We start from the raw sequence: 27,837 nt of genomic DNA, 5'->3' as shown, positions 1-27,837 counted from the left end.
ATCACTGCATGTGGTGAAATCCTTGTAGGAAGGACAAAACTGTACCCCCGCATTTACAGCCCATCAGTTCGCAATATCAAAGGTATGGAATTAATTCAGATGTCCTGACGATCAGAAAAAGCAAATGTCATATATGTACACAATGGTTTACTCTCAGCCGTAGACATTCCTAATATTTGCAATAAAATGGATGAAAATGGAGATCATAAGCTAGATCCAGAAAGACAAATGTTGTATGCATTCTGTTACTTGTGCAAGTTAATTGACAGAGAAATAAAACAGCCGCACTGTGATTTTTATTTCCTTTGAGACACTAAATTACGGGGATGGTGAGGTGGTATGTCAGGCTACTCCTCTCCCTGTTGGCATCCTGTATGGGCACGAGTTCATGTCCCAGCTGCTCCACTTCCCAGCCAGCTCCCTGCTTCTGTCCTGAAAAAGAAGTGGAGGACGGCCCAAAGCCTTGGGACCCTGCACCCACGTGGGAGACCCAGAAGAGGCTCCTGGTTCCTGATTTCAGATCAGCTCAGCTCCGGTCTTTATGGAAGATCTTTCCATCTCTTATTCTCACTGTAAATCTGCCTTTCCGGTGAAAATAAATCAGTCGAATACTTATTGAACATTTGCTAAATGACAAAAAGCTGTGGTTGGCATCGTGGCATTGTGGGCAAAGTCATCCCTTGCTTCCCATATAGGTGCTGGTTTGAGACACGGCTGCCCTACTTCTGATCCAATTCCTTGCTAATGTTCTCAGAAAAACATTGGAAGTGCTTGGGCCCCCGCACCCACGTGGGAAATGCGGAAGAAGCTCTGGGCTCCTGGCTTTGGCTGGGTCAAATTTTGGCCGTTTGGGGGAAGGAGAAGGTGTCTCTGTTCCTCTTTCTGTGTAACTCTGACTTTCAAATCAGCCTTTAAAAAAGGGACAGTACGCTGACACGTGCTGTATCGTAATGTAGTTGATTTTGTTATTCGCGTCTTCACTTGACAAAGGCTCAGACAGGGCAATTTACCATCACTCATGTCCCTCGTCCAGGAAGGGACGCAACAAGAGTTGAGCCCCAATCTATGTGATACAGACAACTCCAGGCTGCTGCTTAATTCTCCTCTCGCTTATTAACCTGGCTCTGGGGACCTGAAAGAAACAAATGATCCACAGCGAACTCTGCTTGCAGGAGATAGCAGCAGCAGCCCCCCGAGACTCCAACTGAAGTGCTGTCATGAGGGTAGGGAGAACAGGCAATTAGAGGGATCCATCCAAGCCTGCCTTCTCCACCCTCGCTCCAAGGCTCCCAGTGCCCATTGCCCAGAGCCCCACGGCCTCCACCTTGTGGGACAGGAGATGAACATGTCTGTGCTGGGATTGGTGAGCCCAGTGGGACACCTGTTTGCACACCTGTTGAGCTGTACTGACATCATCACCCCCCTGGGAAGTCAATTCTGAGTTTTGTGAGCAAACAAGCCAACAGGTTTGCCGTGACTCCTGGGGGGGGTCATTAAAAGTTGACATACAATCGTCTCCTCCACTTTGTGCAGAAATGAGTCCCCAGGGGTGAGTCACGCAGCCGCAGGTAGTCAAGGCTTGATCTACAGCTCTGGGCCAAGGTGGGGACAGCAGCGCAGGTGACCCTGACCCCGAAGGAGTGGTCCCCACACAGCTTGTCCGCTTAGTGCCAGCTTGCAGGTAGCAATAAGTGGAAGAGTTGCAGGTGGGAATTAGGGGTGGCCCAACTTACCTCTGACACATCACACACACGTGTGCGTGTGCACACACCCAATCCCAGAATTCCTAATAACAAATGCTAACACCCCTGCTATGGCTCCCTGAGCAGCAGGACCAAATCCTGCAAAGTACTTATTGTTGCGCGAGACCCCTGGCAGTGTCCTGTGCAGTGGGACCCAGGGCAGGTAACGGTTTTTGAAGATTCAAGGTTGACTAAATCTGTCCTTTCTTTGCCACATTCCGCCATCTGGATTCTTCTTCCACATCTACCCACTTCTCCCACCAAGCTGCTAGCCTCAAGGGAATAGGGTCAACCTCAACTTACTTGTTGTTGGGAGGCTCCGCCTTACCTGGCATACTTCAAGCCCGTGGCGCTCATTGCCACCGTTTGGAGGGACTAGGAGTTGAAAGCTATTTTGGAAATGTGAGCATCCAGAATTCACTGCTCAGGTGCGGCTGACTCACGTGGGCCCACCTGCCCTGTGGGTGAAGGAAGGACAGTCGCCCCTGGTGGAGGGATGTTGAGTTCCCATGGTTGTTGGGATCCTGGGAGGAGGATCTATAAGGTCTGGTCCTTGTGTGTGTGAATCTAGAATAGACCTCCTTGTGTCCTCAACTGCTTTCACAGGCCACAGGCAAGGAGCTAGATGGGAAGTGGAGCAGCTGAGACATGAACCGGTACCCACTTAGGAAACTGGTACATGCAAGGTGAGGATTTAGCCACTAGGCTATCGCACTAGGCCCCCCCTTGTTTCAAAGTTTCTGTGATATCATGAGGCTGTAGGTAGTGGGGGTAGGAGCTGATGGCAGGAGACCCTATGGGACTCTAGTGGGCTGTGTGGCAGCTTTCTTGAATTTCATGTCATCCTGGAGCGGCACGATGTGATTTCAGTTGCCAACAGGAGTTTGTCTTCAGTTTAGACCTTGAGGTGAAAACATCTTGGGTTTAGGATGTACGGTAAACCCAGTGATCGTGCCCTTGGTAGAAAGAGAGAGAGAGAGAGAAGAGTTGGCATTGTCACATAGAAGGTGATTCATCCATTGCAATGCCAGCACCCCATCTGGCTGCTGGTGTTGGGTTTTGGCAGCTCCAAGATTCAGCTCCCTTCTCCTTTTCTTTTTTAAAGATTTTATTTATTTTTATTGCAAAGTCAGATATACAGAGAGGAGGAGAGACAGAGAGGAAGATGTTCCGTCCGATGATTCACTCCCCGAGTGAGCGCAACGGCCAGTGCTGCACTGATCCAAAGCCAGGAGCCAGAAACTTCTTTCCACTGCTTTCCCAGGCCACAAGCAGGGAGTTGGATGGAAAGTGGGGCCGCCAGGATTAGAACCGGCGCCCATGTGGGATCCCAGTGCACTCAAGGCGAGGACCCTACCCATTACGCTGTCGTGCCAGGCCCCAAACATTTACTTTCTATCTGCAAAGGAGAGAGAAAGAGGCCGACTTGCATTTTCTAGGTTACTCCCCAAGCGCTTGCAACAGCCAAAGCTAGGCCAGAGCAAAGCTTGGAGTCCAGAGCTCAATCAATATCTCCCATGTGAATTGGGTGGGTAGAGAGGGGGTGGCTGGGAGCCACGTGCCTGAGTCCACCCCCTGCTGTCTCCCAGGGAGCTGGAATCAGAGGTAGAGCTTGCTGCATCCAGAGGAGAGGGAGGAGGGAGGCTCTCCCAGCTGGAAGCAGGCTCCACAAAGTTTGATGAACCCTAATGGTCCCTGGAGGTCCCCCCGCCTGTCTCCTGGGGCTCCAGAGTGGCCCTAGCTGCCTCCAGCACCTGCCCCGCTCCGGGATTCCTTGGGAGCGTGTTGCTGGAGCACACAGCAATTAAAACAAGGTTGCAGACTCCTGCCCTGCCCTGCCCTTTCTGAGCTGTGTGGGTGAGAGGTGCAGGGTCTCTTTCGCTGCCCCCAGAAGGGGTGGACTCCCTTCGTGGTGGCCACAGAGGTGAGCATGCCGTCTTCCTGGGGAGGTGACGCAAGTGTAGAACACGGGGAAGGCTGATTGTTGTAGGAGTGTTGGGTAGGGGGGACAGAGGTGGATCTCACGGCTGGAAGGGAGCAGATGGCTCCTTGTTCTACCAAGGTTTGGTGGGAGGCACGCCCTGCACTTCTGTCATGGCTGTAGTGGCTTATCTAGGGAAAGCTGTGAGGTGGGGTTGGGGGGGATACCAGCAGTAGCTCCCCACTGTTCTGGGGACCGCTGGGTGCTCCCGTCGAGTGGGTGATCTGAGTGTACCCCTGTCTAACAGAGACTGCCCTAAAATGATCAGCAGCCGTCACAGGGCACACTCCAATGGTGTCTGGGTACGTGGGCACGTGCAACCACTACCTCTCTTTAAGTCCATCAGCAGCAATGTGGTTAGGATTGCTGTTCATTGCACGCCTCGACCAGTCCCTGGAAAGCACCTGCCAGCGTCCTTTCTTGGCACACTTGCCTGCTGCTGACATTTCAAACAGATGGAATCCCACCCCCCTGTGGCCTTCTATGTCAGGCACCATCTGATGGGTTGGAGATTCATCCCCGTCACATTGTAGACCAGGATTGTATTCCTTGACACAGGTGCATTAACATCCCACAGGGACTTCCATGGTCCCATTCTACATTTTAAATACATTGTGTGTGTGTGTGTATGTGTGTGTGTGTGTGTGTGTGTTCGCAAGCAGGAGGTGGCAGAGGGTTCAAAGAGAGGGGAGGCAACTCGGAACAGTGTTGGAAAGGAACCAGAGAGAGAAGGCCCGGAGGACACGGCCCCTTGGTGACATTGGTCAGTGCTGCGTCCTTGTAAGAGGCTCAAGCAAGCCAGACTCAACAGTGACGATAGCTGAATGTTCAAGGGACCTCACACCCTTGAAGCCCCACAATTGCTGATGCCTGCCCCCCCCCCCAGGCAGGCTTGGGGAATCAGAGAAAGGTCACACATGAGCAAAGACAGAAAAACAAAGCAGGGTGGGCTGCCTGGGACTAGTAGTGGCAATGCCTGCTTGCTTTTTGTTGAGGTTGTTACTGCTTTTACTTCAACGCTTGAGAATAATGATGCATTGGGGACTCCAGGATGGCTCCCCTGGCTGCACCTGCAAGCAACTACATCCCATGCAGGTACTGGTTCGTGCCCTGACTTCTCGTCCAGCTCCATGCTTATGGTCTGGGAAAGCAGCCGAGTATAGTCTGAGTACTTGGGCCCCTGCACCCACTTGAGAGACCCAGAAGAAGCTCCTGCTTCCTGCCTTTGGATTGGCTCAGCTCTGGCTGTTGCAGTCGCTGGATGGGGGAGTGAAACAGAGCATGGAAGATCTTTCTCTCTGTGTCTCCTTTTTCTTTTTCTCTAAGTCTGCTTTTCCAACACAAAAGAGATGAACCTTTAAAAATAACGACGAGTCAACAGAGGATCCTTCAAATCCACTGACTGAATTCTTCTCGTATGCCAAGGCTCGTCATGCCCTTTTACAGGTGGGCGAGCTGCGGCGTGCTTGGGTGAACACCCCCTCCAGGAAGTCTTCCCAGGTTGGATTCCCTGTGTTCCCATCCCACAGGGCCCTCTCCCCCAGCAGCTGAAGCTGCCATGCCGGAGGGAAACCACAGCTCCGTGTCTGAGTTCATCCTGATTGGCTTCTCCACCTTCCCCCACCTACAGCTCGTGTTCTTCCTGCTCTTCCTGCTGATGTACCTGTTCACGCTGCTGGGGAACCTGCTCATCATGGCCACCGTCTGGAGCGAGCGCAGCCTGCACACGCCCATGTACCTCTTCCTGTGCGCTCTCTCCATCTCGGAGGTCCTCTACACGCTGGCCATCATCCCGCGCATGCTGGCCGACCTGCTGTCCACCCACCACTCCATCACCTTCCTGGCCTGTGCAAACCAGATGTGTTTCTCCTTCACCTTTGGTTTCACCCACTCCTTTCTGCTCACCGTCATGGGCTATGACCGCTACGTGGCCATCTGCCACCCCTTGCGCTACAGCGTGCTCATGAGTCCCCGTGGCTGTGCCTGCCTGGTGGCCGGATCCTGGGCGTGTGGTTCTGCGGTGGGGCTGGTGGTGACCACGGCCATCTTCCGACTCTCCTTCTGTGGCTCGCACCGGATCCAGCACTTTCTGTGCCACGTGCCCCCTCTGCTGAAGTTGGCCTGTGGCAGCAACGTCCCAGCGGTGGCCTTGGGTGTGGGCTCGGTGTGCATCTCTGCCCTCCTGGGCTGCTTCCTGCTCATCCTGCTCTCCTACGCCTTCATTGTGGCTGCCATCTTAAAGATCCCATCCGCCGAAGGGCGGCACAAAGCCTTCTCCACCTGCGCGTCGCACCTGATTGTGGTCGTGGTCCACTATGGCTTCGCCTCTGTCGTCTACCTCAAGCCCAAGGGTCCCCGCTTCCAGGAAGGTGACACCCTGATGGCCACCACCTACACGGTCCTCACACCCTTCCTTAGCCCCATCATCTTCAGCCTCCGGAACAAGGAGCTCAAGATTGCCCTGAAGAAAACTTTCCTCAGGAGACTCCACTCAAATGCCTGAGCAGCCGGTGAGGAAGCAGGGTTACAAACCCCGTGTGAGGAATCCCACACCTGGCTTATAGTTCCCCAATGAGTTTATGGCAGGAAGTATCATGTCTTGTACTTCGTGGTCATTTATTTATATGTTCTCCTAGAGGGAACACCTGTTGAGGTGTTATATTTTCATATTTATTTTGAGAAAGAAAGAAAGGGAGGGAGGGGGAGAGAGAGAGAAGAGAGAGAGAGAGAGAGAGAGAGAGAGAGAGAGAGAGAGAGAGAGAGAGAGAGATTGCATCTACTGTTTCACTCCTAAATGCTTAAACCAAAAGGCTGATGCTGGGAACTCCATTGAGGCCTCCCAAGTGGGTGTTGGGAGCTCAGGAATCCAGTTAATTAAGCCACCACCTGTTGCTTCCAGGGCGTGGTTAGCAAGAGGTTCAATCAGGAGAGGAACTGGGCCTTGAGTCTAGGTACTCCAACATGGGATTAGGGCATCCCAAATGTCGCCTTAATTGTTGCGCCCAATTCTCAGAATGTAAGCATGCTCTCTATGTGCAAGTAACAACTACCTGGTAAGACATCTGATTTACAAACATTGTCTTGCATTGTGAGTGTCATCTTAAGAGACTCTTCATGTCAAGGATGTTTTCTATTGTCTTGCTTGTTGATTATACGCTGGGAGTCCTGTCTAAGGAAACCATGGCTTAGACTGAGGTCATGGGCAACTGTGTTGTCCAGCTAGACTTTCACATTTCAGTCTTTGACTCCTTTTGAGTTGATAGTGTCTGTGGCGTGAGGGAGGGATCCGCTCTTAGTCACACTAGGTTCTGTGAACTTGTGTGTGTGTGTGAGACCCACACCTATGATGACCTAGTTTTGTAAGGGTGAGAACATCACACACACACACACATACACACACGGGCACATCTAAGGGTGTGTCATTAAGGTTGTGGTGCAGCGACTGTTGCTTTTCTAAGCCACAGGCGACTGCGAGAGAGAAGCTTGAAGGCTGCAAACATTAAGGCAAGGAGAGGGAGACATTCTGACCCAGATTTGGGCAGCGCCCTTTTGCATACACTGAATACCACACTGCACCCAATCCATGCAATCACTGAGCACCAGTAAAACTCAAAAATATAAAGACAAGGGGTCCAATATGATGGCTAAATCCTCACCTTGAAAGCGCTGAGATCCTATAGGGGCACCAGTTCATGTCCCAGCTCCTCCACTTCCCATCCAGCTCTCTGCCCATGGCCTGGGAAAGCAGTGAAGGATGGGGTCTAAAGCCTTGGCACCCTCCATCCATGTTGGAGACCTGGAAGAAGCTCTTGGTTTTGGATTGGCTTAGTTCTTGCCATTGTGGCCATTTGGGAGGTGAACCAGTGGATGGAAGATCTTTCTCTCTGTCTCTCTGGAAATCTGATCTGCCTTTCCAATAAAAATAAATAAATCTTGTTAAAAAATACACAGAAATACTTAGTCATCTCATTTTATCTTTACACATTGAACGTGCGTGTTGAATTATCGCAATGTCCCATAAACAAGTACAATTAAAACTGAAAAATGTCATAACAAATACACAGATGCACATTTCAAGGAAAAAGGGATTAAGACATAACCATAGTGGCGCATGCAAGGCGAGGACCAAGACATTTAGCACTGTATTGACAAGGGAGCCAGGCAGAGCTGGACTGGCAGGGTGTGGGGGTGACCGAAGTGACTCATCTCTCCAGTTTACCACAGACAAATGAAGAATCCCACAGAGTTGGGGCAGACATAGGAAAAACGAGAGATGGCCAAGGAGACCCCAGTTCAACAGGTGCACCTGAGGGAACTTGTCAGGTGCCTCGGCTGGGGGCATCTGGATGCAGACAAAGCGTTCTGCCCCTGGTGTGTTCTGGGTGGCCCCTGGTGTGTTCTGGGTGACTTTGACAGCCTCAGATGCACATATATCCATTGGATCCCATTCCTGCTCAGACACTGCCCATGGCTCCCTATTGCCCAGGGGATGAAGTCCACGCTTGGCTTCAGAAAAAAAAAAAAAAAATCCACCATGAGGGTTGGGAATCCGTGCGCAGAACATGTACTCAGGGTCTTCTGTCACAAGATAGCAATCCTCCCCACCCCACGTTTCAAATCTGACAACTGGGTTCCCCAAAGCGCCTGTGGCCGCCCCCCACCCCCAAGGCCCTTGCTGGTTCTTGGCAAGGCTCAGAGAGAGGACACAGCACAGTTTATTCCAGCAATGTGCAAAGGGTGAGTGCGTCAGTAGGCTCAAAGGGGCTCCAAAGCCTGGCCGCGGGGGGGTCACTGTCCCTCGACCAGCGGCTCCACCCGCAGCCACAGCCCGCCATCAGCGCGCAGGATGATCTCCGGCTTGCGACTGGGCTCAGCACTGTCGGGCAGGACGCGGAAGCGCAGCAGCGTGAGCGCCAGCACCACCTTCATCTCGGCCATGGCGAACGCCTGCCCGATGCAGTTCCTGCGGGCAGAGAGAGATGCGGACTGCGCCCTGGGACCTCGGACTGGGATCCTCTTCCCACCCTGACGGGTCGGAGGGACAGAGATGGGGATGCCCCTTCTGGGGATCCCCATGGAAGTTTCCGTTTCCCCCGCCCCAGACTCCATTCCCTGGTAGACTGGTAGACGGGGATGGGCGTTCTGATGAATCCAGGATCACCATCCGGGCCACGTGGGTCCAGTGCCTGAACCAGGGCACTGCTGGGAACCCCTGGGGGCTACACAGTTCCCAGACCTGGCCTTGACTCAGGCCCCAGCACACACCGGCTAGGGACTCTGCCATCAGACCCGTCTTGGACCGGCCCCCGGGGCCCCAGGCTTCACCCTGGCATCCGGGCAGGGGAGGAAGGAATGCCTGCAGGGCCCATCCTTGCTTCCTGCCCCACCATCATGCCCTCGTCCCTGCCCCGGTCACTCTGCCCGGCCTCCCATGGCATTGCCCTCACCTGGGCCCTGCTGAGAAGGGGATAAAAGCCAGGGGCGACCTGTCCTTGACTTTCTCTGGCTCGAAGCGGGAGGGATCATAGACCTGGAGGTGAGAGGGGAACAGGGTTGCCGAGTGGGGTCCCCCAGTAGAGCTGGCCTCAGAGACAGCAGCTGTGACATCGCTGGCTCGACCCCGCCCCCTCCTCCCTCCAGGACCCCTGGCATGGACAAGGGTGGAGGTGGGGCCAGGAAGCACCTCGGGGTCCGGCCACACGGTTGGGTTGTGGTGGGTCCCAAAAATGTTGATGAAGCAGATGATGCCTGTGGGAGAAGATGGGGCATTCAGGTCTAGGGGCCTTGCCTAGTGGGCCTCATCCTGACCAAGAGGAGCCTCCCCCTGATATACGGGCACCTTTGGGGATGACGCGGCCATCCGGGAGTACCAGGTCCTGGGTGCAGCGGCGGGAGACGGCCGTGACCGGAGGGTGCAGCCGCAGGCTCTCCTTGATACACATGGTCATGTAGGGCAGCTGGGCCAGGTCGTCCCTAAGGAAGCGTCTGGACCGTTACCCAGAGAGCAACACAGAGCCGGCCAGCCTCCCACGGCCTGATGGATATTTCTATCTGTATCAAATAAGCTGCAGGTGCACCCGATAGCTGAGTTTTTAAAAGCAGAAAAAACAAAAAAGCAGACTATCATAGAAATACCAGAGAAAATTCAGCCAGGCAATTATCGTAAGATATCTCTTAAAATTAAAAAAAAAAGTAAGGCACAAAGACCAGGAAAGTGATGAATGCCTGAGGTGTGTGATACGCTAGTTATCTTAGTCTAGTCATTATACATTCTGTGTGTATGGAAATGTCGCAGGGTCCCCCCCAAATATGTATGATCACCATGCAACAAAAGAGAATTGCGTGTAGGCTTGCTTTCTCTCATTCCTGCCCCCCATCCGTGTGGCAAAGGGGGATCCGCACCAGGTGCTGGCTCCATCAGACTGGAAGGCTCTAGAACACACCTCTCTGGGTGCTTCCCAGGCTGGGAAAGCCGCATGGGCGGTGTTTGCTTATAAAAGGAGCTGGGTGCATGCATGCCGTCTTGGTTGGAAGAGGTATGGCACTTTCCAGCAGCTGTTCCTTGTGAATCCTGTCCAGTGGTGCAGGAATTAAGGGGCCAAAGAAGCACACATAATTCAGGGAGTGAAGAAGTTTGGGAGACATGCGGTTTTAGGAAGTAGAAGAAGGTAGTAGGAGGGAGACTCATTTAGACAATCTGTACCAAGTGGAGCTACTACTTTCCCTAACGCATTGCCCCTAATTCTCTCGATAGCCCAGACTGCTCTTTCCCCAAAGCCTGCAATGCTTCCCCTGCTAGCCAGAGAGTGTACCAAGAAATAATAATATCACCAAAAAAAAAAAAAGGCCTCCCCCACTCCCCACTGTGGAAGTGCTAATCCAGAGAGAGGGGTTCCAAGAGCCCCACTCACCACTCAATCTCTTTCAGTTCCCGGTTTCTCAGGAGTGCCTGCACCTCTTGCCGGCAGCGCTCCTGGTATTCCGGGTGCTTTGCAAGGTTGTACAGGATCCAGGAGAGGCCGCTGGCTGTGGTGTCATGGCCTGAAGGGGCACAAAGGCAGGCTTGGACCTCAGCAACCAAGAGGAGAGAGTGGGCAGTGCCCACACAGAGAGGCCCTCCAGGAGTCGTGCTCCGGGTCCCACCCACCATGCCCACGGGATGCAGAGATGCCACACACACCCCCACAACCCACTGCAATCCACCTGGGCCCCTCACCCTCAAACATGAAGGTGTCTGCCTCTGCCCGTAGGTCTTCGTCTGACAACTCCTTCCCCTCTTCATCCTGGAGACAAGATGACCATGTCACACCAGCTCTGAAGGCTCTTGGATGTAACCTGGGATGTTCTCGAAGGATTATCATCCTCCCAGAAGCCAAACACACTGTGCATCTCTAGGCCTTTGTTGGTCATCATCATGGGACTGCCGCCACCCCGGGCAGCATCCTGGGCTTCCTTGGCTCCTGCAATTTTCCTTGGTGGGAGGAATTAAGGGTCCATGAGCACTGTCCTATTTTTTTGCAGGATGTGGGGTTTCTGAGAAAAGGTTACTGTTAGCCCAGGATGCATGAGAACTGCTTGTTGAGTTGCATTGAAAATTAGAGTTGAAGCGTTGTTCCAAAGATGTTGACTCTCATTGCAGTTGGGCGAGTGTTGGAAATCTTACATCTCCTTGGAGGCATTTTGTCTGGAGCTCTGTGAGTTTCATTCTACCAGAGCCTCTCTCCTCTCTCTCTCTCTCTCTCTCTCTCTCTCTCTCTCTCTCTCTGTCTCTCTCTCTCTGGGCTATGTGCCTCAAATACAGATTCGGACATAGATTTAAATTGTGGCAGACTAACGATGGATTTGCCAGTTGGGTAAAACCAGTGTCTTCCTTTGACACCTGCACGTCACAGTCATGTCTCTGCATGCTCCCTCACTTCTTCTGATACCTTCCAGTACCATCTAGATCAAGTCTTTCTGACACCCGACCTTGGCCTGCCTCCTGAACTGAGATCCTCAGGAAACCCACCTTGCTCAGCAGCAGCACGTCAATGAAGTCCAACGTCTTGGTCTTGGTCTTGGACTTAAGGAAGTCATCAGAGCCCTGGCTGGCCAGAGCACGGCGTCGCTCCTGGATGACGGCATCTGTGAAGTCGTGCACCAGGCGGCATGCCCTGTGGAAGCGCTGCCCGTCAGGGGTGAGGTTATACAGGAGGTCTGGATGCACAAAGATTTGGCGGTTCCTTCTGGCCACCAGGGCACTGAGTTCCAGGATGGCAGCGATGTATTCGCTGGGCTTCCTGCAGGATGAGGTTGCGAGGAGCAGCAATAAGTGAACACCCCTCACGTCTGGTGCAATGTCTTTCTCCAGAATTGAACAGCTATCTCCCTCGAGAGAGACTGAGCATCCACGCACGAGACTTTCCTCCCTGCATTCCTTATGCCTCCTACCTTGGCCATGTCTGAATCCAGTTATGTTCTTCTCTGTCTCTCCTGTCCAGAAGTTATCCCTTCTGTCCTCCTCCCAACTGCCCGTGGACATCACCCCGTGATAACGGGCCTAGTTCCTCATTATCTCCAGTGTTCGTTCCTCTGAGCATATGGGAGCTCGCAAAGCTCAGCTGTGACGATGTCCGCCATATTCACAAACACACACAGGTTTCTCTGGATCACCTAGGACAGCCTTCATGCTGCTCTGGCCAGCCTTTCGACATTGTGAAGATCTAGACAGTCCAGGGTGTCTGTCTCCTGACCATCTGTTGCCCACGCTCTGCTCATGCTAGTGTCCGCATTCATTCCAACATCTCTACCCAACAGGAAGGACCGTCCTTGCTCCCTCTCCCTCGCTCTCATTTAGCACCCACACATCACTCATCTCTCCTGATGGCTGGTCTGTCCTCTCATCCCCACCACCTTCTCCCTTGGGCTCTTGACCCACGTTCCCAATACCCTGGACAGGGACTCACTCCTGACAGTTGCTGTCATAGCTGAAGACGCATTTCTGTAGGCTGTCCAGGGTCATGAGGCTGATGTGCTCAAACATGTCCAGACGGGCGCTGCCCTCAGAGGCCAGGCGCTGCCATTTGGCCTGGTCAAAGAAAAACGCAGAGTTTAGCTGGACCCTGGGTCCTCAGAAGAAACCCTTCTTTAAGTCTAACCACCAGAAGGGACCCCCAATTCAAACCAACCTCGGTTTCTCTGCCTCAACCACCCAACTGGGAGGACCAGCTTGAGAGGGAGTGAAACCTGTGACCATTTCTGGAGGAACGCTCCAGACTTGGCCTCCAGAGACCTGGCTCCAAGTCCCGGCTCTTCCTCCTGCTCTCCGTGTGCCCTTGGAGAGCCCAGTAATCTTCCCTGAACAACATCAAGTCTACAGTAGCAGTTAAGTTGATCTGTTTGGATGTCAGGTCAAAAGTGATGTCAGTGGCACAGTGCTCCAGGTACACCTGCTAACTGAGTGAGCCTGGCCACGCCCCCAATTTCCCTGACTCCCAGTTTCAATGCCCACGATGAGGCACCGCACAGGGCTGTGAAAATGAGGTCACCTAAGTCAAGACATTGGCACTTTTCATCAATGGTAGTATGTGTTGTGTGTCTAGCCAGTGCCAGCTATCCTTACCTCCGTAATGTGAAAGTCAACTTTACAAAGACAGGAAGATACACACACACACACACACACACACACACACACACACACACAGATACAGACACAGAAGGAGAGCTATCTCATCCCCTGGATCACTCCCCAGCTGATTGCAATGGCCAGTGCTGGGCCAGATGGAAGCTTGCGGTCTACCATGTGGAAGGGTAGGAGACAAAACAGATGGGGGCACCTTCCTCTCTACCACCACCTTTTCTTCCCCCCTCAGGTCATTAGCAGGAAGCTACATTTGAAGCTGAGTTGCCTGTACATGAACGGGTACGCATATGAGATGCCAATTACAGCCAGCAGGAGCTTGACGTGCTATGCCTCCTGCCGATTCCCCGTGCTGGGAGAAGTTGTTCTCCACGGACATAAACATCCTTGCTGGGTATGCCAGTCATTCTAATTTCTCATGTTCTTCACCTGCATGTTAACTTTTGCGGACAACAACACGGAGGAATCTAGTGGTGATGGCCCCGACACAAATGTCAGGCTTCCTTCCTGCTCACCATAAAGATGGATTTCCTAGCGTCCATTTCCATCCGGCAGTGTACCAGCCAACGTAAACTAGTCAAACCGTTATGGAGGACAGAGATCTGAAGGAATAGGACCCTGCCAGCTCATGCCTGGGAATTGAATCCAGGAAATGAAATCAGCATTTGAAAGAGTGAACTCTACTCCCTAAAATGGATTGCAGCTCAAGTCAGAGTATCTGAGATATGGAATCAATACCGTTATCCCATCAACTGTTGACTAAATAAAATACGGTTTATACTTATACAATGGATACGACTCAGCCAGTGGAAGAATGAAATGCTATATTTCACAACAAGGTTGTGAAAATCATGATCATAATCATAATCATCCAAGATGATTATGCTTCGTGACATTAATCAGAGCCATAAAGATACACATTGCATTTATTTCCTCTAAAAAATGTGTAAAGGTGTCCCTGACATCTTAGGATTTGATTATTCGTCTTTGCTCTTGTCTATGTTTCTATGGAACTGTATCTTCCTGTCTCTTACTTGTTGAATATTATGGTTCATGGTGTGTTAAGCCTGTGATAATCAAGCAAGTTGAAATTACGTCATCGTAAAAATCAAAGGAGAAAGAAAGGAAGATGAGGAATTGAGGTAGAAATGGAAGGAGGTGAAGAGAGGGTGGAAAATGGCTATTTTCTTAGAACTGCATCCAGGAAGCACATGAAATTAGTTCTCTTCATATCACTAAAAATCAAAGCAGAATTTCCCAAAGCCCAATTCTCATACTCTGTAACAGACTATACCGTAGAAGTAGACATTCATAGACCCTCACTTGGGGTACCCACATGTTGTGTGTTGACTAGCAAGCTTCCCAGGGTCTCTTCTGGCAGAATGCTTGAAATAGTGATAAGCTAAGTTACCAGACTATATGAGCAATAAGTCCTAGGCACTTCACAAAACTCTTTATCCAAATTATTCACTTCTTCCTACCTCCGCATCTTTTGAAATGTGTCTTTTCAGTAACTTGTGTTATGAGAGAAAGCCTCCATTGTTTCTACCTTTGATTCTGTGCTCAATGTTTAAACATTTATTTTTTGGCCACAAATGTGGTCATAATGATGAAATGTTGATGCTGTCCAACTCAAGTCTCCTCACATTCCTTTGAACCCTTGTCTCTGAAGATGACCTCCCTCAGATAGGGACCCATTTGGCATAAAGCCAGCTGAGCCACAAATCGGCAAGATAACAGAGCAGGGTTGACTTCTGACCCACTGTGTATTGTGGACCATGAGTGGAAGACCCAATCATGGAAGGCCCAGCCAGATGACCCGTTGACTTATTAGCAGTCATAAACCTTTATTGCTTTAAATCCATGGGGTTCAGATGGTTCATGATAGTAACAGTTCCTATGAGAGCTTCAACATCAATGCAGGGAGTCTATAGGGCTTCTGGGAGACTGACCTTCAACACTTAGAGTGTGCCAGGGACAAGCGAAGACCTCTATTTCTCTGCTTCTCTCAAAGCAAAATAAATCCTTTGAAAATTTATTTCGGAATGGATATTCTGTGGCACCTTTGTTTTCAAGACTTCTGCTGGGTCCTTTGCCTTAACGTACTCACATGCATGATGTCTGCACTCTGGCTGAAAATCCTCATGTAGGGTTTCAAGATATTGAAGTGGAAGGCGGGCGTTAGCATGCGGCGGTGGCGGCTCCACTTGTCCCCGGAGCTCAGCAGAAGCCCGTCCCCTGGCAGGCAGGGTAGTCATGGGCAGAGGGTAATACCACCACCTTCCCTGAACTTCCAAACTTGACCTTACCCCCCCACCTTCAGTTACTCACCCAGCCATGGCATCAGGAAGCCGTAGAAGACCATGTCCTTGGGGGCGATGGCAGCTGATGGGAACAAGGAGACCATGAGAGGCCAGAGGAGGGACTCTGCCAGTTAGGGGGTTGTGCTTCCCCCCTCCAAACCCAACAAATCAGGATAGTTGCCAAGGACAGAGAGAAAGAAGGGATCAGACCAGGTTTCAGTAACGCGCAGAAAAGCAAAGACACATGCCAACATGTCGCATCACATCATGACATGGCTCTGTATGGCTCAAGATGTTCTGTAACATGCGATCACAACGTTTCCATGAAAGCATCCTTTCGTGAACCTAGGGCACACTGCTCCAACACGCCCTGAAATCTTCCAACTTGCACCTGGGTTATAGAACCTGCTCCCTAGCTGTCTTAACATGCTCCTGACATGGTGTCACAACTGCCATGTCCTGCCCTAGACATGACACAACACGCTCTGACATGGACCAGAGACTCCATGACGTGACCTCAGGATGCCCCACAGAAAGGATTCATATAAACTTCCATCAACGTCTCAGATGCGATTCAGGTAGGATCGGATGAGGCAACAGACATGACCTGAACCGAAAAGAACCTGAGATCTCAGACTAGCTCCCAGCATACATAGGCATCACCTGCAGGACCAAAAGCTCACCCAAGCCACATCTCAGACAAGAAGTTGACATGACTTGTACGCGATGACTGGTTTCCAAGGGTATACACGTGACAGGTGTAAGCAGGTAGCATGCATCTCAGGTGTAGTTAGGATCCAGCAGTACATGTCAATAAGCTTAGACGTGGCCACACAACAGATACAAACACACTTCAGAGGTGAGCAGGTGAGGCAGATAGATGGAAGTCCAAGAGAGACACAGGTGGCTCTCCTGTCTGCACTTGAGTCACCTGCCTAGCAGCACAGAAACCTCCACAGAGGACAAGCAGTGACCGATGTACCATCTACCTGGGGCAAAGAGAATAGGCTAGGTGCAGGTAGGGTGGAAGGTGCAGGTGACTGAGCACCAGGGCCCCACACAACAGCCCCTCTCATTGCCCAGGGTGCACACCAGGCCCTGGGTGTGCTAGAGCCCTTTCTCTGAGCTCTACATTTACAGAACAAACAAGACCAAATGCAGGCTCTTCTGAGCTGCCAGAGAAGGACCGACATCCAAGGACCCAGACCTGGCACCCCATCACTTCCTCTGTGCTGAGTTGCCTCCTGGGTTCCCACCCACATCCCCAGGACACTTACAGTCAGGATCCCCCTGTTACAGGGACAGAAAAAGTCACTCCCCATTTGGACCCCCCAAACCACATCCCCAAGGTTTCTCTTCCAAACAGTTTTCCAGAGGCAGAGACTGAGGCCATGAGCCATAACGTGCTTTGTCCACAGGAGGTCAGGTGGTGTGTGCCGTGGTTCAAATGTTCAAATGTGAATGCAGAGCCTGAGCTCTTGACCGCTAAGCTGCTTCCTGAACAACAGCCCTGGGAGCCCTGTCCCTCCTTGGGGCTGGGCAATCAGGGTCCCAGTGATGGGGCCAAAGTCATCCGTATAGGTAATTAGGTGAAGATAATCTAAGCAGATCACAGGTCACTAAGAGGAAAGGTGAATTGTCCCTGAGGATTGAACCCAACCCATTACGTGCACCGTGACAAAATGCAGCTCTCAAGGGGAAATCGGTTCAAAGTGAAACTCGTAGGAGGGAGGGGCTTTATGACAGAGTTTTTAATATCTGAATCCCGCTGGGCCTGAAGTCCTCTCTCCCTGAGCTTTAAGATCCAAGGAGTCTGAGGTCCAAGGTGGTGGCTGTCCCAGATGTAGCAGCCCAGAGCCCCTGCCAACCACAGGCTATTCCCTGCAGACCCAGCCAGCCATAGGCTCTGCCCTTGAGCCTCTGCCAACCACAGGTTCTCCTCATTTCTCTGGAACTGGGCGCATCTGCTACTGAGGTCTACCACACCATCCTGCAACAGGCACTCCAACACCCAGCTTGGGACAACTCCTCCAGGCAAGCTTCCAGCCTGTCCCACCAGAGATGCAACTTCTCCTCTGAGCTGTTGCAGCCCATCGCCACCTGGCTCATTCCTCTCCTGACCACATAAATCTGGTATGATCCATTGCTTCAAAATTAAGCACTTTTTTTTTCAAGGCTGACATTTGGACCGAAGCCTGTTAAAAACACAGGGGTCCTAGGACAGGAGTCAGGGAGCAGGAGAGGGAGGAGAAAGTGGCTGGAGGCTGGTGAAAGCATCAAGCAGAGAGCAAACATCTGGCAGAGAAGAGGAAGGGGAGCCAGGAGGCATGGCGGTAGCATAGCCCTTGGTGGGAGAGGATACGCAAGTTGATTGTTGATGCCCCACACTGCCCACCACCACGAGCTTTGCCTGGGTACCTGAGGCATTCAGGACTGGTCGGAGGACGTCAGGGTGGCACAAAGAGACGAGAGGGATGGTGGGGCCCACCCAGAACAGAAAGCCCTGGGGGTAGGCGGTCACCAGGCGAGCCATTTCGTTTAGGCCCTGGTCCGTGGAGTTCATCTGCAAAGAAGGTAAGGACTGTCACCTCCCGGGGTGGTTCACTTGGCCTTCATTTCCACTTGACAAGGCTGAAAGGTTCCCAGGGAGCTGGTAGGGCATGGTTTCTGAGGCTGTGCTGTCAGGATGTTCCCAGCAGAGATTAGCATGTGTGCGTGAGCGTCTTCCCAGTGTGGGTGAGCACCTTCCCCCAAGGACCCAGTGAGAACAGGCAGAGGAGAGGCAGGCTCAGCGTCTTCAGGAGGTGGACACCACATCCTGTCCTGGGCCACCAGCACTGTGGATTCTGGGGCCTTTGGGGTCAGCAGACACGCCAGCAGCTCCCTGGTTTTGGACTGAGACTGACAGGTAGATAGACTAATGGATGGATGGATGGATGGATGGATGGATTAGACGGACGAAAAGAAAGAGGAGAGACCGATGAGGCAGACGATGGACAGAAACGTACGGCTAGATAGGTAGCAGATCAAATATACACAGACTATAGGTACATAAAATGTCGGATGTGACGTAAGAATCAGATACAGATAGGTCAGAGATGATGAAAAGAATGACATTCTGCATATAAGCAGAATGACGGCTATGTCAAGAAGAGATGGTAGATTCCTAGAGAGTGATATATACACAATGATGGTTACACGGATGACGACAGTTCCTCTGAGAAACAGAATGGTTGACAGACAGACAAGGAATGATAGAAGCTAGTTAGACAATGCAACTATGAATGAGCTAGACCGATCAATAGTGATGAATGGGAGGATGGGTAGGTGAGATCAATCCAGTTAGACACAGCTAGGTGACAGTATTCTGCGTCAAACACTCAATCAAATTGTGGATCAAAAACTGCTGGACTTGTATAGTGTATATACAGCTTTGTTTTCCCGTTGTTCCCTGAGCAATAAAGCATGACAACTATTTACATACCTCACGCACGGCCTTAGATTTGATGAGTCATGGGGAGACGGTTTCAAGTTTGTGGGAGGACTCTGTGGGTTCTAGGCAAACACTACCCCGCTTAATCAAGGGACTTGAGTACCCATGGATCTGGCTGTGGGGCAAGGGGGTCTGGAACGACCCTCAGTGGACACCGCAGACACGCAGGTCCATCTACACTGTGGCCACTCTCTCTGAAGAAGCCGAATGCCCCTCAGAAGGGGGCACAGCAGGGGCTTCTGCAGGAGCCAGAGGTGGCTCAGCATCTGCCCTGGGCAGCATGGCTGGACCCCAGCGATGGAGGGAATCACTGCTTCTCCTGCCCCTCCCCTCTCAGAGCCATCTCTAAGGCAGCAGGGCGAGTCCCAGGCAGAGGGAGTGGACTTGCTGTCTGCCCAGAGGGACCCAGCCCACCTCAGCTTGGAAGGATGGGTTTTCTCAAGCAGGGGAGGGTCCCAGCTCAGGGGCCAGGCACAAGGGATGTGCTCCGGGGAACAGCATTTCTGGGCTTGAGTCTACTTCTGCATCCTCTCATGTCCTGCTGGTCCATGGGGTCTGCAGGCCCTCCTGGGGAAGGGTCTGTACACTGCGGACCCCAGGGAGCAGAAGTGAGCCCTGCTGTCCTTGACAGCCGTGGCTTCCACCTTCTGCTCGCCAGGGTCTGTGCTGAGTGTGTCCTGGCACCCTCACACTGACCTCTGCACACCCCTGGGAATACCGCGTACAAGTGAGGCCATATCAACCCAAAGGGGAAGGCCCCGGAAGGGGAAATCCATGATCCACACTCACTCTGTTGTACAACAGGGCCCTGGGGTGGGTCTTCATGGGGAAGAGCGAGAGAGAGAGGAAGTGCCTGGAGAGCAGAGGCACTGAGAGACGCCCGCACCTCTCCCCTGGTCCAGCTGTGCCCCCACTGTGTGTGCAGATGGAGGGATCCCAGCTCATCCCTGTGGAACCATGGCTGCCAGACATGTGTAATCACAAACTAATGGATGGGACAAAGAGCAGGCCCTGGACACACCCCTTAAGCAGTGTCCAGTGCAGCAGTGGAGAAGGTAGGAAAGCCAGGCATCTCCCCTCTACACAGCTCATTCTGGGGCTCCCCAGCGGGTGCACTATGTAGGGTGCAGATGTTGGTGGCAGGACAAAGATGTGGGAATGGCTTGGGCGGCACACCGAGGAGTGACCAACTGGCCTCATTTGCTGCTCTGTCGTCCTTGACCCCAGCACTCTCCTGACCTTCCAAACTCCATCCCTGTCCTGCAGCCCCTATTTGCTGCCATACTCACCAAATGCAGATGACGCAAGAACCAGTTCCGTCTGGGAGGCTCCAGAAAACATCGGAGGCGGTAAGACATTTTATAGTAAGCATAGGTCCTCATCAGCACGTGGGCCAGGACCCAAGAGGTGCCAATCAGTACCAGGAGCAGCCACGGGGAGACTGCGCCCAGCCCCAGCCCCAGCTCCAGCTGGGATAGGCTAAGCTGTGACATCCTGTGGGGCAATGGGGATGGAAGTTGAGTTCTGAGATCTAGAAAGGGAGATCAGGGCAGTGAAGGGGGGACAGGGCTGGGGCAGGGAAGGCTCTGGGACTGGGTACAGAAATCCAGAAGAATCCAGGCACAAAGAGAGAGTGAATATGTGCAAGAGAGGAGAGAGAGAGACAGAGAAAGAGAGAGAGATCCAGGTCCAGGAGCCCCTACTGTCACTGCTCCCAGCCTGTCACCTTGTGTCAGGACCAGCTTGTCCCCAACAACTTTCTCTCCTGTCTTGCCGGGATGTTTTTATTTTTAGTCCATGCTCCTACTCTAGGGAAATCTTCCCGAGTGGGCAGTGCTGACCTGGACCTTCCAATCCCTGTAGGTTTGACTGTCTCCTCCTACCAGCTCAGCTATCCAAGAGGTGGGAGTGGGCAGGGGCAGGGTGGGGAAGGCAGGGCTACTGGACAAGAGAAACCACTCCGGAGATCTCTTGCTCAAAGCAAGGGACAAAGGTTGATTCTGGGCTGCAATTTCATAACCACCCCACCCCTTCCCAGGCCAAAGTACAGCAGGAAGAACGCTGGAAACTGAGAGTCTAAGAAACAGGGGTGGGGAGCGTGGCCAGGTGGAGTCTAACCTCAGAATGTCCTGAGTGCTACAGGAAGTGTGGGCGCCATCAAGGGGTTCGGAGATAGACCCTTTTTGGCCTTCACGCAGCCTGGCAGGAGTTCAAGTGCAGACTCCAGGCAGCCCAGCTCAAGTTGTGGCTGGAACAGGAACACGGCATCCAGCGCCAGGGGGTTACCTGGGACAACTCCTAGGAGTAAAGCATTGGGTGGAAAGAGTTCAGCTGGAGGCTAGCAAAAGTTGGGAAGGAGGCCTGATGAGCAGAGGGTGAGGCTGAAATACAAGGAGGGCAGATGCAGGAGACGCTGGGTGGACTCTTCATTCTATTCTGCCCTTGCTCTGCCCATGTCCAGCGCTACCTGGACGTAGTCTTCCTATCAGAAAAGTGGGGTTTGGGATGATGGCCTTAGAGGGGGACATATGAAGACTCAGTAGAGGAGAAAGCTCTGAGCAAGGGAGCAAGGAGGAGCGACTGCCTCTCTTCTTGAGCTGTGTGCTATGTAAGCCAGTGGGTGCTCTGGCTTAGTCCACCTGGCATGTCCCCAGCCCTAGCTTTCGTGTATACCATCAGCTGCTGTTAGCTAGCCCACCCCTGCCATCCCCAGGCCCAGCTTTTGTGTGCGCTGCTGGTTGCTGTGGCCTAGTCTGGCACCCTACCCAATACTGTGCCCAATTCTTGTGTGCCCTGGTGGGTGCTGCAGCCTAGCCTAGACTAGTATGTTCCCCGTCCCAACTATATTCAGCAGATGTAGTGGTGTTCCCCAGCCTGGCCCATCTCTGATCTCAACTTTAGTGTATGTCATTGGGTGCTGCAACCTAGCCCAGCCCAGCCCGAGCTCTCTTGTGCCTTGGTGGGTACTGTGACTTAGTAGGGGACGCTCCAAATACCCCCTACCCTGATTCTTGCATGTGCTGGCGGGTGCTCCAGATTGGACTGGCATGGCCCACTACTAGCCCCAGTTTTTATGTATGGTGGCGGATGGTGCAGCCTAGCCCAGCCTGTTCTGTTACCAGCATAGCTTCTACATATTGGCATGTGCCTTGGTCTGATCCAGGGAAGTCCCCAAGTTGCACCTTCAAATGTGCCCCATTCCATCTCGCCCCACCCTCCAGTTACCTGCTGCCCTATAGAAGCCTCCAGAATCACCCAGTAAATGTCAAACAAGCCCTCTTCTGATTTGTCCACAGACCCTCTTCCCCAGCCTCACCGTGCAGTATGAGCCTGCAGGAGCGATGGTAGCCATGACACCTACAATGTGTTTTGTTCTACTCCAAGGACTCCGTAATGGTGGAATCCTACGCAAGAATTTTAAAATGCCTTTGGACCAAAAATAACCCCCTTTGTTGAAGTCTAATTCTTGAACTTTTAGAGAACCCTCCTAAAACGTCTCTGTGTGTGTGTGTGTTTAAGGATGCTTTAGAAAACTACTTGAAAGGCAGAGTTTACACAAAGAGAATCGGCCATCCACCAGCACACCCCACAAATGGCTGCTGTGGTTGGAGCTGAGCTATGAAACCAGAAGCCAAGAGCCAGGAGCTCCTTCCGGGTCTACCATGTTGACACAGGGGCTCAAGCACTTGGGCCTCTTTCTGCAGCTTCATTGGGCGCATTAGCCAGAAGGCAGCTCAAAAGTGGAGCAGCAGGGAACTCCAACTGTTTGTCTCTATGGGATGCTGACTTTGCAAGCGACAGCTCCCCATGGGGGTACCACAATGCTGGCCACGGAGAGAGATGCCCTGTGTTGCCTCACAGATCTCTGCTCCTTTTCACCTGAGCTTCTTCAACCTTAATCCAAACTAAATTTTCACAAGACCCAAAGGTTCGGAAGAGAGAGAGGGACACGTTGCATGGCCTGGATCCTTGGGCTTGCCTGCAAGAACATGTCCTACTTAACGAGAAAGGCGGAGCAGCGGACACAGAACCTGTTGTAAAAGGAGACTATGGCAGCTCATTCGGTGCTGTAGTGGAACAGAACTAACAGGACAGCTACCCCAAACAAACAATGACAGCAAACAACTCTCGATGTGAATGGAACCAATGGACATTGGGAGGGTGACATCCTTAGATCGGTGGATTCGACAGCATTCCAGAACTCTCCAAACCACTTGGACAGAACCCTTGGAATGTGTACACATTGAGACTCTGGGTTGATGTGTGGTGGCGGTTCCTGGGTACTAGAACGTGTTGGAAAGTCATGAGCAGGTTTCCCCCGTTGTCTCTCTCCTTGCTCCAGGAACCACAAGAAGAAATCGCAAAGTTGGGCTGTCTTTGAGCATGCCACGTCTGGTTCCTCCAGCGTTGCTGCTACGAGGAAAATGGTTCAACAGTCCCGGCTGAAGGCCGGCCTCAGCCGCGCGAAGGTGTACCAGGAAGCTATAGACTTGAACCAGTTCTGTATGCTGGATGCTCCACGTGATCCCCTGCTGACTGGAGCATCTTCAAGTGCAAATCCCTTCAGACCCCAGAAAGCCTGTTCTTTCCTGTAATCAAATGAGCAGACGGTACCTGAACCCCTTCTCATTAACCGGTGAATATTCATTCAAGAGAGCTAAATTTGAAGCCCGTACAGAAAGCTTCTCTTTGGGCCCAGCGCGAAGGCATAGTGGTTAAAAGCCTCACCTTGCATGCATCAGGATCCCATATGGGCGCCGGTTCTAATCCCAGTGGCCCCGCTTTCCATCCAGCTCCCTGCCTGTGCCCTGGGAAAGCAGTGTCTCTCCTCCTCTCTGTATATCTGACTTTGCGATAAAAATAGAATAAACCTTAAAAGAGAGAGAGAGAGAGAGAGAAGGGTGCCTGATTCTTTTCCCTCCCTCAGTCCTGCAGGGGCCTCACTCAGGGTCCTAGAAGCCAGTTTCACGCATCTGCACTTTGGCCCTCATGTTAAAGCCACAGTGGCTGCTGCAATTTCCTTAGACAGCGAAGGTGTTGCCTGCAGTGTCTCCAAGGCACGGCCAGGCCAAATGCTCCCCCAGGGCTGCCAGAGGATCTGCCGATGGGTCAGGAGGCTGCTGGGACCCCATGGATGCAAAATCTTGGGGGGCTGAAGCGTGAATCTTCTGTCCACTGTGTCTGTGTGAGACTCATGGGACTGGGAGAGGGCGTGGCTGAGTTTGGGCTCAGAGGTCCCACATGCCCTGAGTCATCACAGAGGGTTCCATGCTTATCCACACAGCTCCTTTGTCTGGTCCATGTGCCTGGGTGAGTGGGGTGCATAGTCACCATGAATCACCCCGGGCAGCTGGTTCACCAGAGAGGGGTCGAGGCTCTGATCAGATACCACCCCCCCACCGCTGCTGACAAGTCAGGATGCCACCCTGGACTCTTACCCCATCCTCAACCACTGGTCAGAGGTCTTTGGAACCACCCACACACACCGCTAGGTTTCAACTGCAGGGGCAGACACTCCACTAATGGGTGAATTTCAGAGATAAAAGTACAACTTGTGTTTCTACAAACACCTGAGCAGAAATATAGAGGAACCTGGTGTGATGACTCAATGGTTAAAACCTCGCCTTCCGTGCGCTGGGATCCCATGTGGGTGCTGGTGCGTGTCCCAACTGTTCCACTTCCCATCCAGCTCCCTGCCTGTGGCCTGGGAAAGCAGTCAAGGACGGCCCAAAGCCTTGGGATCCTGCACCCACTTGGGAGACCTGGAAGAGGCTCCTGGCTCCTGGCTGCAGATCTGCTCATCTCTGGCCATTGTGGCCACTTGGGGAGTGAACCAGTGGATGGAAGATCTCACAGTACAGGTTGGCATAGTAAGTTGAGTAGTTATAAATAATGATGTGTCTAAGCACTTAGCAGCAAATTATTTTACTTTAGAATAGTCATAATATAGAAGGCATCCTCCCACACGCTTTAAATCATTTTAAGATTACCTATAATACTTATCATAAAACTGTTAGAGCTATCATGCTTTATTGTTCAGGGAATAATAATAAGACCAAAACATTTGGTACCAGCACAATACAGATGGAGTTTCTATAGGTTTTTCTTTAAAAGATTTATTTATTTATTATTTATTTTATTGCAAAGTCAGATATACAGAGAGGAGGAGAGACAGAGAGGAAGATCTTCTGTCCCATAATTCACTCCCCAAGTAACCGTAACGGCCGGTGCTGTGCTGATCCGAAGCCAGGAGCCAGGAGCTTCTTCCAGGTCTCCCCACAAGGGTGCAGGGTCCCAAGGCTTTGGGCCGTCCTCCACTGCTTTCCCAGGCCACAAGCAGGGAGCTGGATGGGAAGCAGGGCCACCGGGATTAGAACCGGCGCCCGTATGGTATCCCCATGCGTTCAAGACAAGGACTTTAGCCACTAGGCTACCGCGCCGGGCCCAAGGTGGAGTTTTAAAAAATCGCCTGAACCGGGCCCAGCACGATAGCCTAGTGGCTAAAGTTCTCTCCTTGCATACACATCTTCCGTCCCCTTCTCTACCTTCTTTTCCCTCCCCTGTCCTCCCCACCTCTCCCCTACCCTTCCCTTCCTGTTTCTAGTCTCTCCTTCCCTCTTTGAAGTCCTTCTGACTTCAAAATGAATAACCATTAAAAAAAAAGGATGATGTCCCAAAACGGTTTTGACTTCCGCGACTTTTACCCGTTGCGATTGCTGCAGAATCGGGGATTTATGTTTTATTTTTAAATACTTAGTTTATGGTTGTGTGTCTTGACCGCGGTCCATGACAGCTGTGCCAAACACGATGGGTTACTACGCAATACCAGACTTCTAAACTAAGTCCTTGGAATCTAAGTGCGATAAAGGCTGACTTTGGAGTACTTTTTTGTGTGTTTTAAAAATGAAGAAACGAAAGAAAAAGGAAGAATAGAAAGAAGCTGGATTGATGCGCCCCCTGCTGGCCGCTAGCGCTCAGTGCAGGATGCCTGGAGCTCACTGTGGCCTCTTCGTAATTTTAATATCTGACTAAAGGACAATAAACCCAGCTACCCTGTTATTTGACGATGGCCAAAAAAGTTCTCTGAGTGGACACGCTAAAATTGATCTAATCATTTTGCTAATTCATAGACATTTTTTGCTATTGTAAGCAATATTGCACTCACATAGAGCTATTCTCAAATTCACAGTGTGGCGTGGTAGCCTAGTGGCTAACGTCCTCGCCTTGAATGTGCCCACCAGGATCCCATATGGGCACCGGTTCTAATCCTGGCAGCCCCGCTTCCCATCCAGCTCCCTGCTTGTGACCTAGGAAAGCAGTGGAGGACGGCCCAAAGCCTTGGGACCCTGCACCTGCGTGGGAGACCCGGAAGAAGCTCCTGGCTCCTGGCTTCAGATCGGCACAGCGCTGGTCGTTGTGGTCACTTGGGGAGTGAACCAGCAGTTGGAAGACGTTCTGTCTCTCCTCTCCATTAATCTAATCTGCCTTTCCAATAAAAATAAATATATTTTTAATTTAAAATATTTATTTTCACTGGAAAGACAGATATACGAAGAGAGCTTCCCTGGCACATGGCACACAGCTCAAAGACAGCTGCAGCCCCTCTCCGTAACTCCCCCAGTTTGGAGCCCCCTCTAAGGCTGTCACGTGACGTCCCATTTCCCAGAGGGGGAGCCTGTGCCCTGAAGACATTGCTCACAGTCAGAACCAGGATGGAGAAGAATGAGAAATCCATTGGATCCTCTGGCTCTGCCTTCTTCCACCTGGACGCCATCATCTGAGCACGGCCCCCATCCGCCCTGTTCCCTAGGTCCCTCCTCCATCCCGCATCCTGCAAGGTGCCTCCAGCCCGAGGCTGCCTGGAGGCTGCACTTGATCTCTGGCCGAGCTGTGCATTTGGGAAGGGAGGTAGGGGCATGGGGATGGAGGACTCCGTCTCCCCTAACCTTGCCCTGACAGAAGGTGTCCGATGTCCGCGCAGGCTGCACCTGCTGACGAGCTCAGGCGACAGTATATGACCTGATGGTGCCCACATCGGCACTCTGCTATTTCACTGTACCCTGGCCTGCAAAGGGGAAGGGCAGTTACCTTTGCACCTGTTTGCAGCAGGTCTCCAAGGGATCCATTGCCAAGGGCTCTGTGGCCTGAGTTAACTCCTTTGGACCCAGCTGTCTCCACCCTCACATCTTGGCCGGAAGCCAGGGCTGGGAGGAGTCAGCCAGGTCTGCAGGGATTGGTGGCTGCAGCCCAGCCGTGCCCAGCCGTGCCCAGCTCAGATTGGTCCTGAACATTTCTCTAAGAGAGGGAACCTGGGCCGAACCTCCCAGCTGGTCCTCAGAGGAGGTTGTTGGGGACGAGTTACTCCAGACACAAGGTGCCAGCCTGCGCCTGGATCTGGGGGCGGGGGGCGGGACACGGACTTGTTGGTTGCGCGACTTCGGCTGCTCCAGGGAGCAGTTGGCCCAGGAGATGAGAGGCTGTGGGTAACTGGAGACAATTGAAGTTCTCTCTGGACATCACATTTTCTGTCTCCCTCCCTCTCTTCCTCCCTCCTGCCCCTCACTCTCTTCCTCTCCCTATCATTTCTCTCTCTCTCTCTCTCCATTTCTCCCCCATCTTATCCTGTCCCCAGCACTCCATGTCCCTGCTTCTTTCTGTCCCTACATCATTTCCCAGGTCTTGAAAGCTCAACACTTGCT

At 52.2% G+C, this 27,837-nt stretch overlaps 3 protein-coding genes across 3 annotated transcripts; 2 read left to right on the top strand and 1 right to left on the bottom strand.

Annotated features, from left to right (window-relative positions):
- Positions 1–45: 45 nt before the first annotated feature.
- Positions 46–6,259, top strand: LOC101531383 (olfactory receptor 10H2). Its single transcript, XM_058657718.1, has 2 exons — positions 46–82; positions 5,170–6,259. Exon 2 carries the CDS (start codon positions 5,282–5,284, stop codon positions 6,224–6,226), a length of 945 nt encoding a protein of 314 aa, XP_058513701.1. The 5' UTR covers positions 46–82; positions 5,170–5,281; the 3' UTR covers positions 6,227–6,259.
- A 2,162-nt stretch (positions 6,260–8,421) lies between these two features.
- LOC101531131 (cytochrome P450 4F2-like) lies at positions 8,422–20,823 on the bottom strand. The gene is made up of 12 exons (XM_058657711.1): positions 20,428–20,823; positions 18,064–18,208; positions 15,674–15,727; positions 15,453–15,580; positions 12,669–12,790; positions 11,732–12,002; positions 10,940–11,006; positions 10,635–10,764; positions 9,563–9,696; positions 9,407–9,471; positions 9,171–9,253; positions 8,422–8,686 (listed from the first exon to the last, which is right to left on the bottom strand). The coding sequence occupies exons 1-12, from the start codon at positions 20,629–20,631 to the stop codon at positions 8,512–8,514; spliced, it is 1,578 nt and encodes a 525-aa protein (XP_058513694.1). The 5' UTR covers positions 20,632–20,823; the 3' UTR covers positions 8,422–8,511.
- Positions 20,824–22,462: 1,639 nt separating this feature from the next.
- On the top strand, positions 22,463–23,733 carry LOC131478415 (guanine nucleotide-binding protein G(I)/G(S)/G(O) subunit gamma-5-like). The gene is made up of 2 exons (XM_058657650.1): positions 22,463–22,482; positions 23,481–23,733. The coding sequence occupies exons 1-2, from the start codon at positions 22,463–22,465 to the stop codon at positions 23,731–23,733; spliced, it is 273 nt and encodes a 90-aa protein (XP_058513633.1).
- Positions 23,734–27,837: the final 4,104 nt, after the last annotated feature.

This window comes from Ochotona princeps, chromosome 33 (assembly GCF_030435755.1).
Source record: "Ochotona princeps isolate mOchPri1 chromosome 33, mOchPri1.hap1, whole genome shotgun sequence".
NCBI classification, from domain to species: Eukaryota; Metazoa; Chordata; class Mammalia; order Lagomorpha; family Ochotonidae; genus Ochotona; species Ochotona princeps.
The sequence above is the reverse complement of the archived record's forward strand: the minus strand, read 5'-3'. Positions and strand labels throughout refer to the sequence as shown.

What these genes read in the sequence shown, in the direction of transcription:
- LOC101531383 (XM_058657718.1), top strand. Translation starts at nt 5,282, where the DNA reads ATGCCGGAGGGAAACCACAGCTCCGTGTCTGAGTTCATCCTGATTGGC.
- LOC101531131 (XM_058657711.1), bottom strand. Translation starts at nt 20,631, where the DNA reads ATGTCACAGCTTAGCCTATCCCAGCTGGAGCTGGGGCTGGGGCTGGGC. An exon ending in ACGTGCTGCTGCTGAGCAAG is followed by an intron (nt 11,007 to 11,731) that starts GTGGGTTTCCTG and finishes TCTTGTCTCCAG; the next exon opens with GATGAAGAGGGGAAGGAGTT. An exon ending in TGGCCGCGTCATCCCCAAAG is followed by an intron (nt 9,472 to 9,562) that starts GTGCCCGTATAT and finishes CTTCTCCCACAG; the next exon opens with GCATCATCTGCTTCATCAAC.
- LOC131478415 (XM_058657650.1), top strand. Translation starts at nt 22,463, where the DNA reads ATGAGCCTGCAGGAGCGATG. An exon ending in ATGAGCCTGCAGGAGCGATG is followed by an intron (nt 22,483 to 23,480) that starts GTAGCCATGACA and finishes TCCTTGCTCCAG; the next exon opens with GAACCACAAGAAGAAATCGC.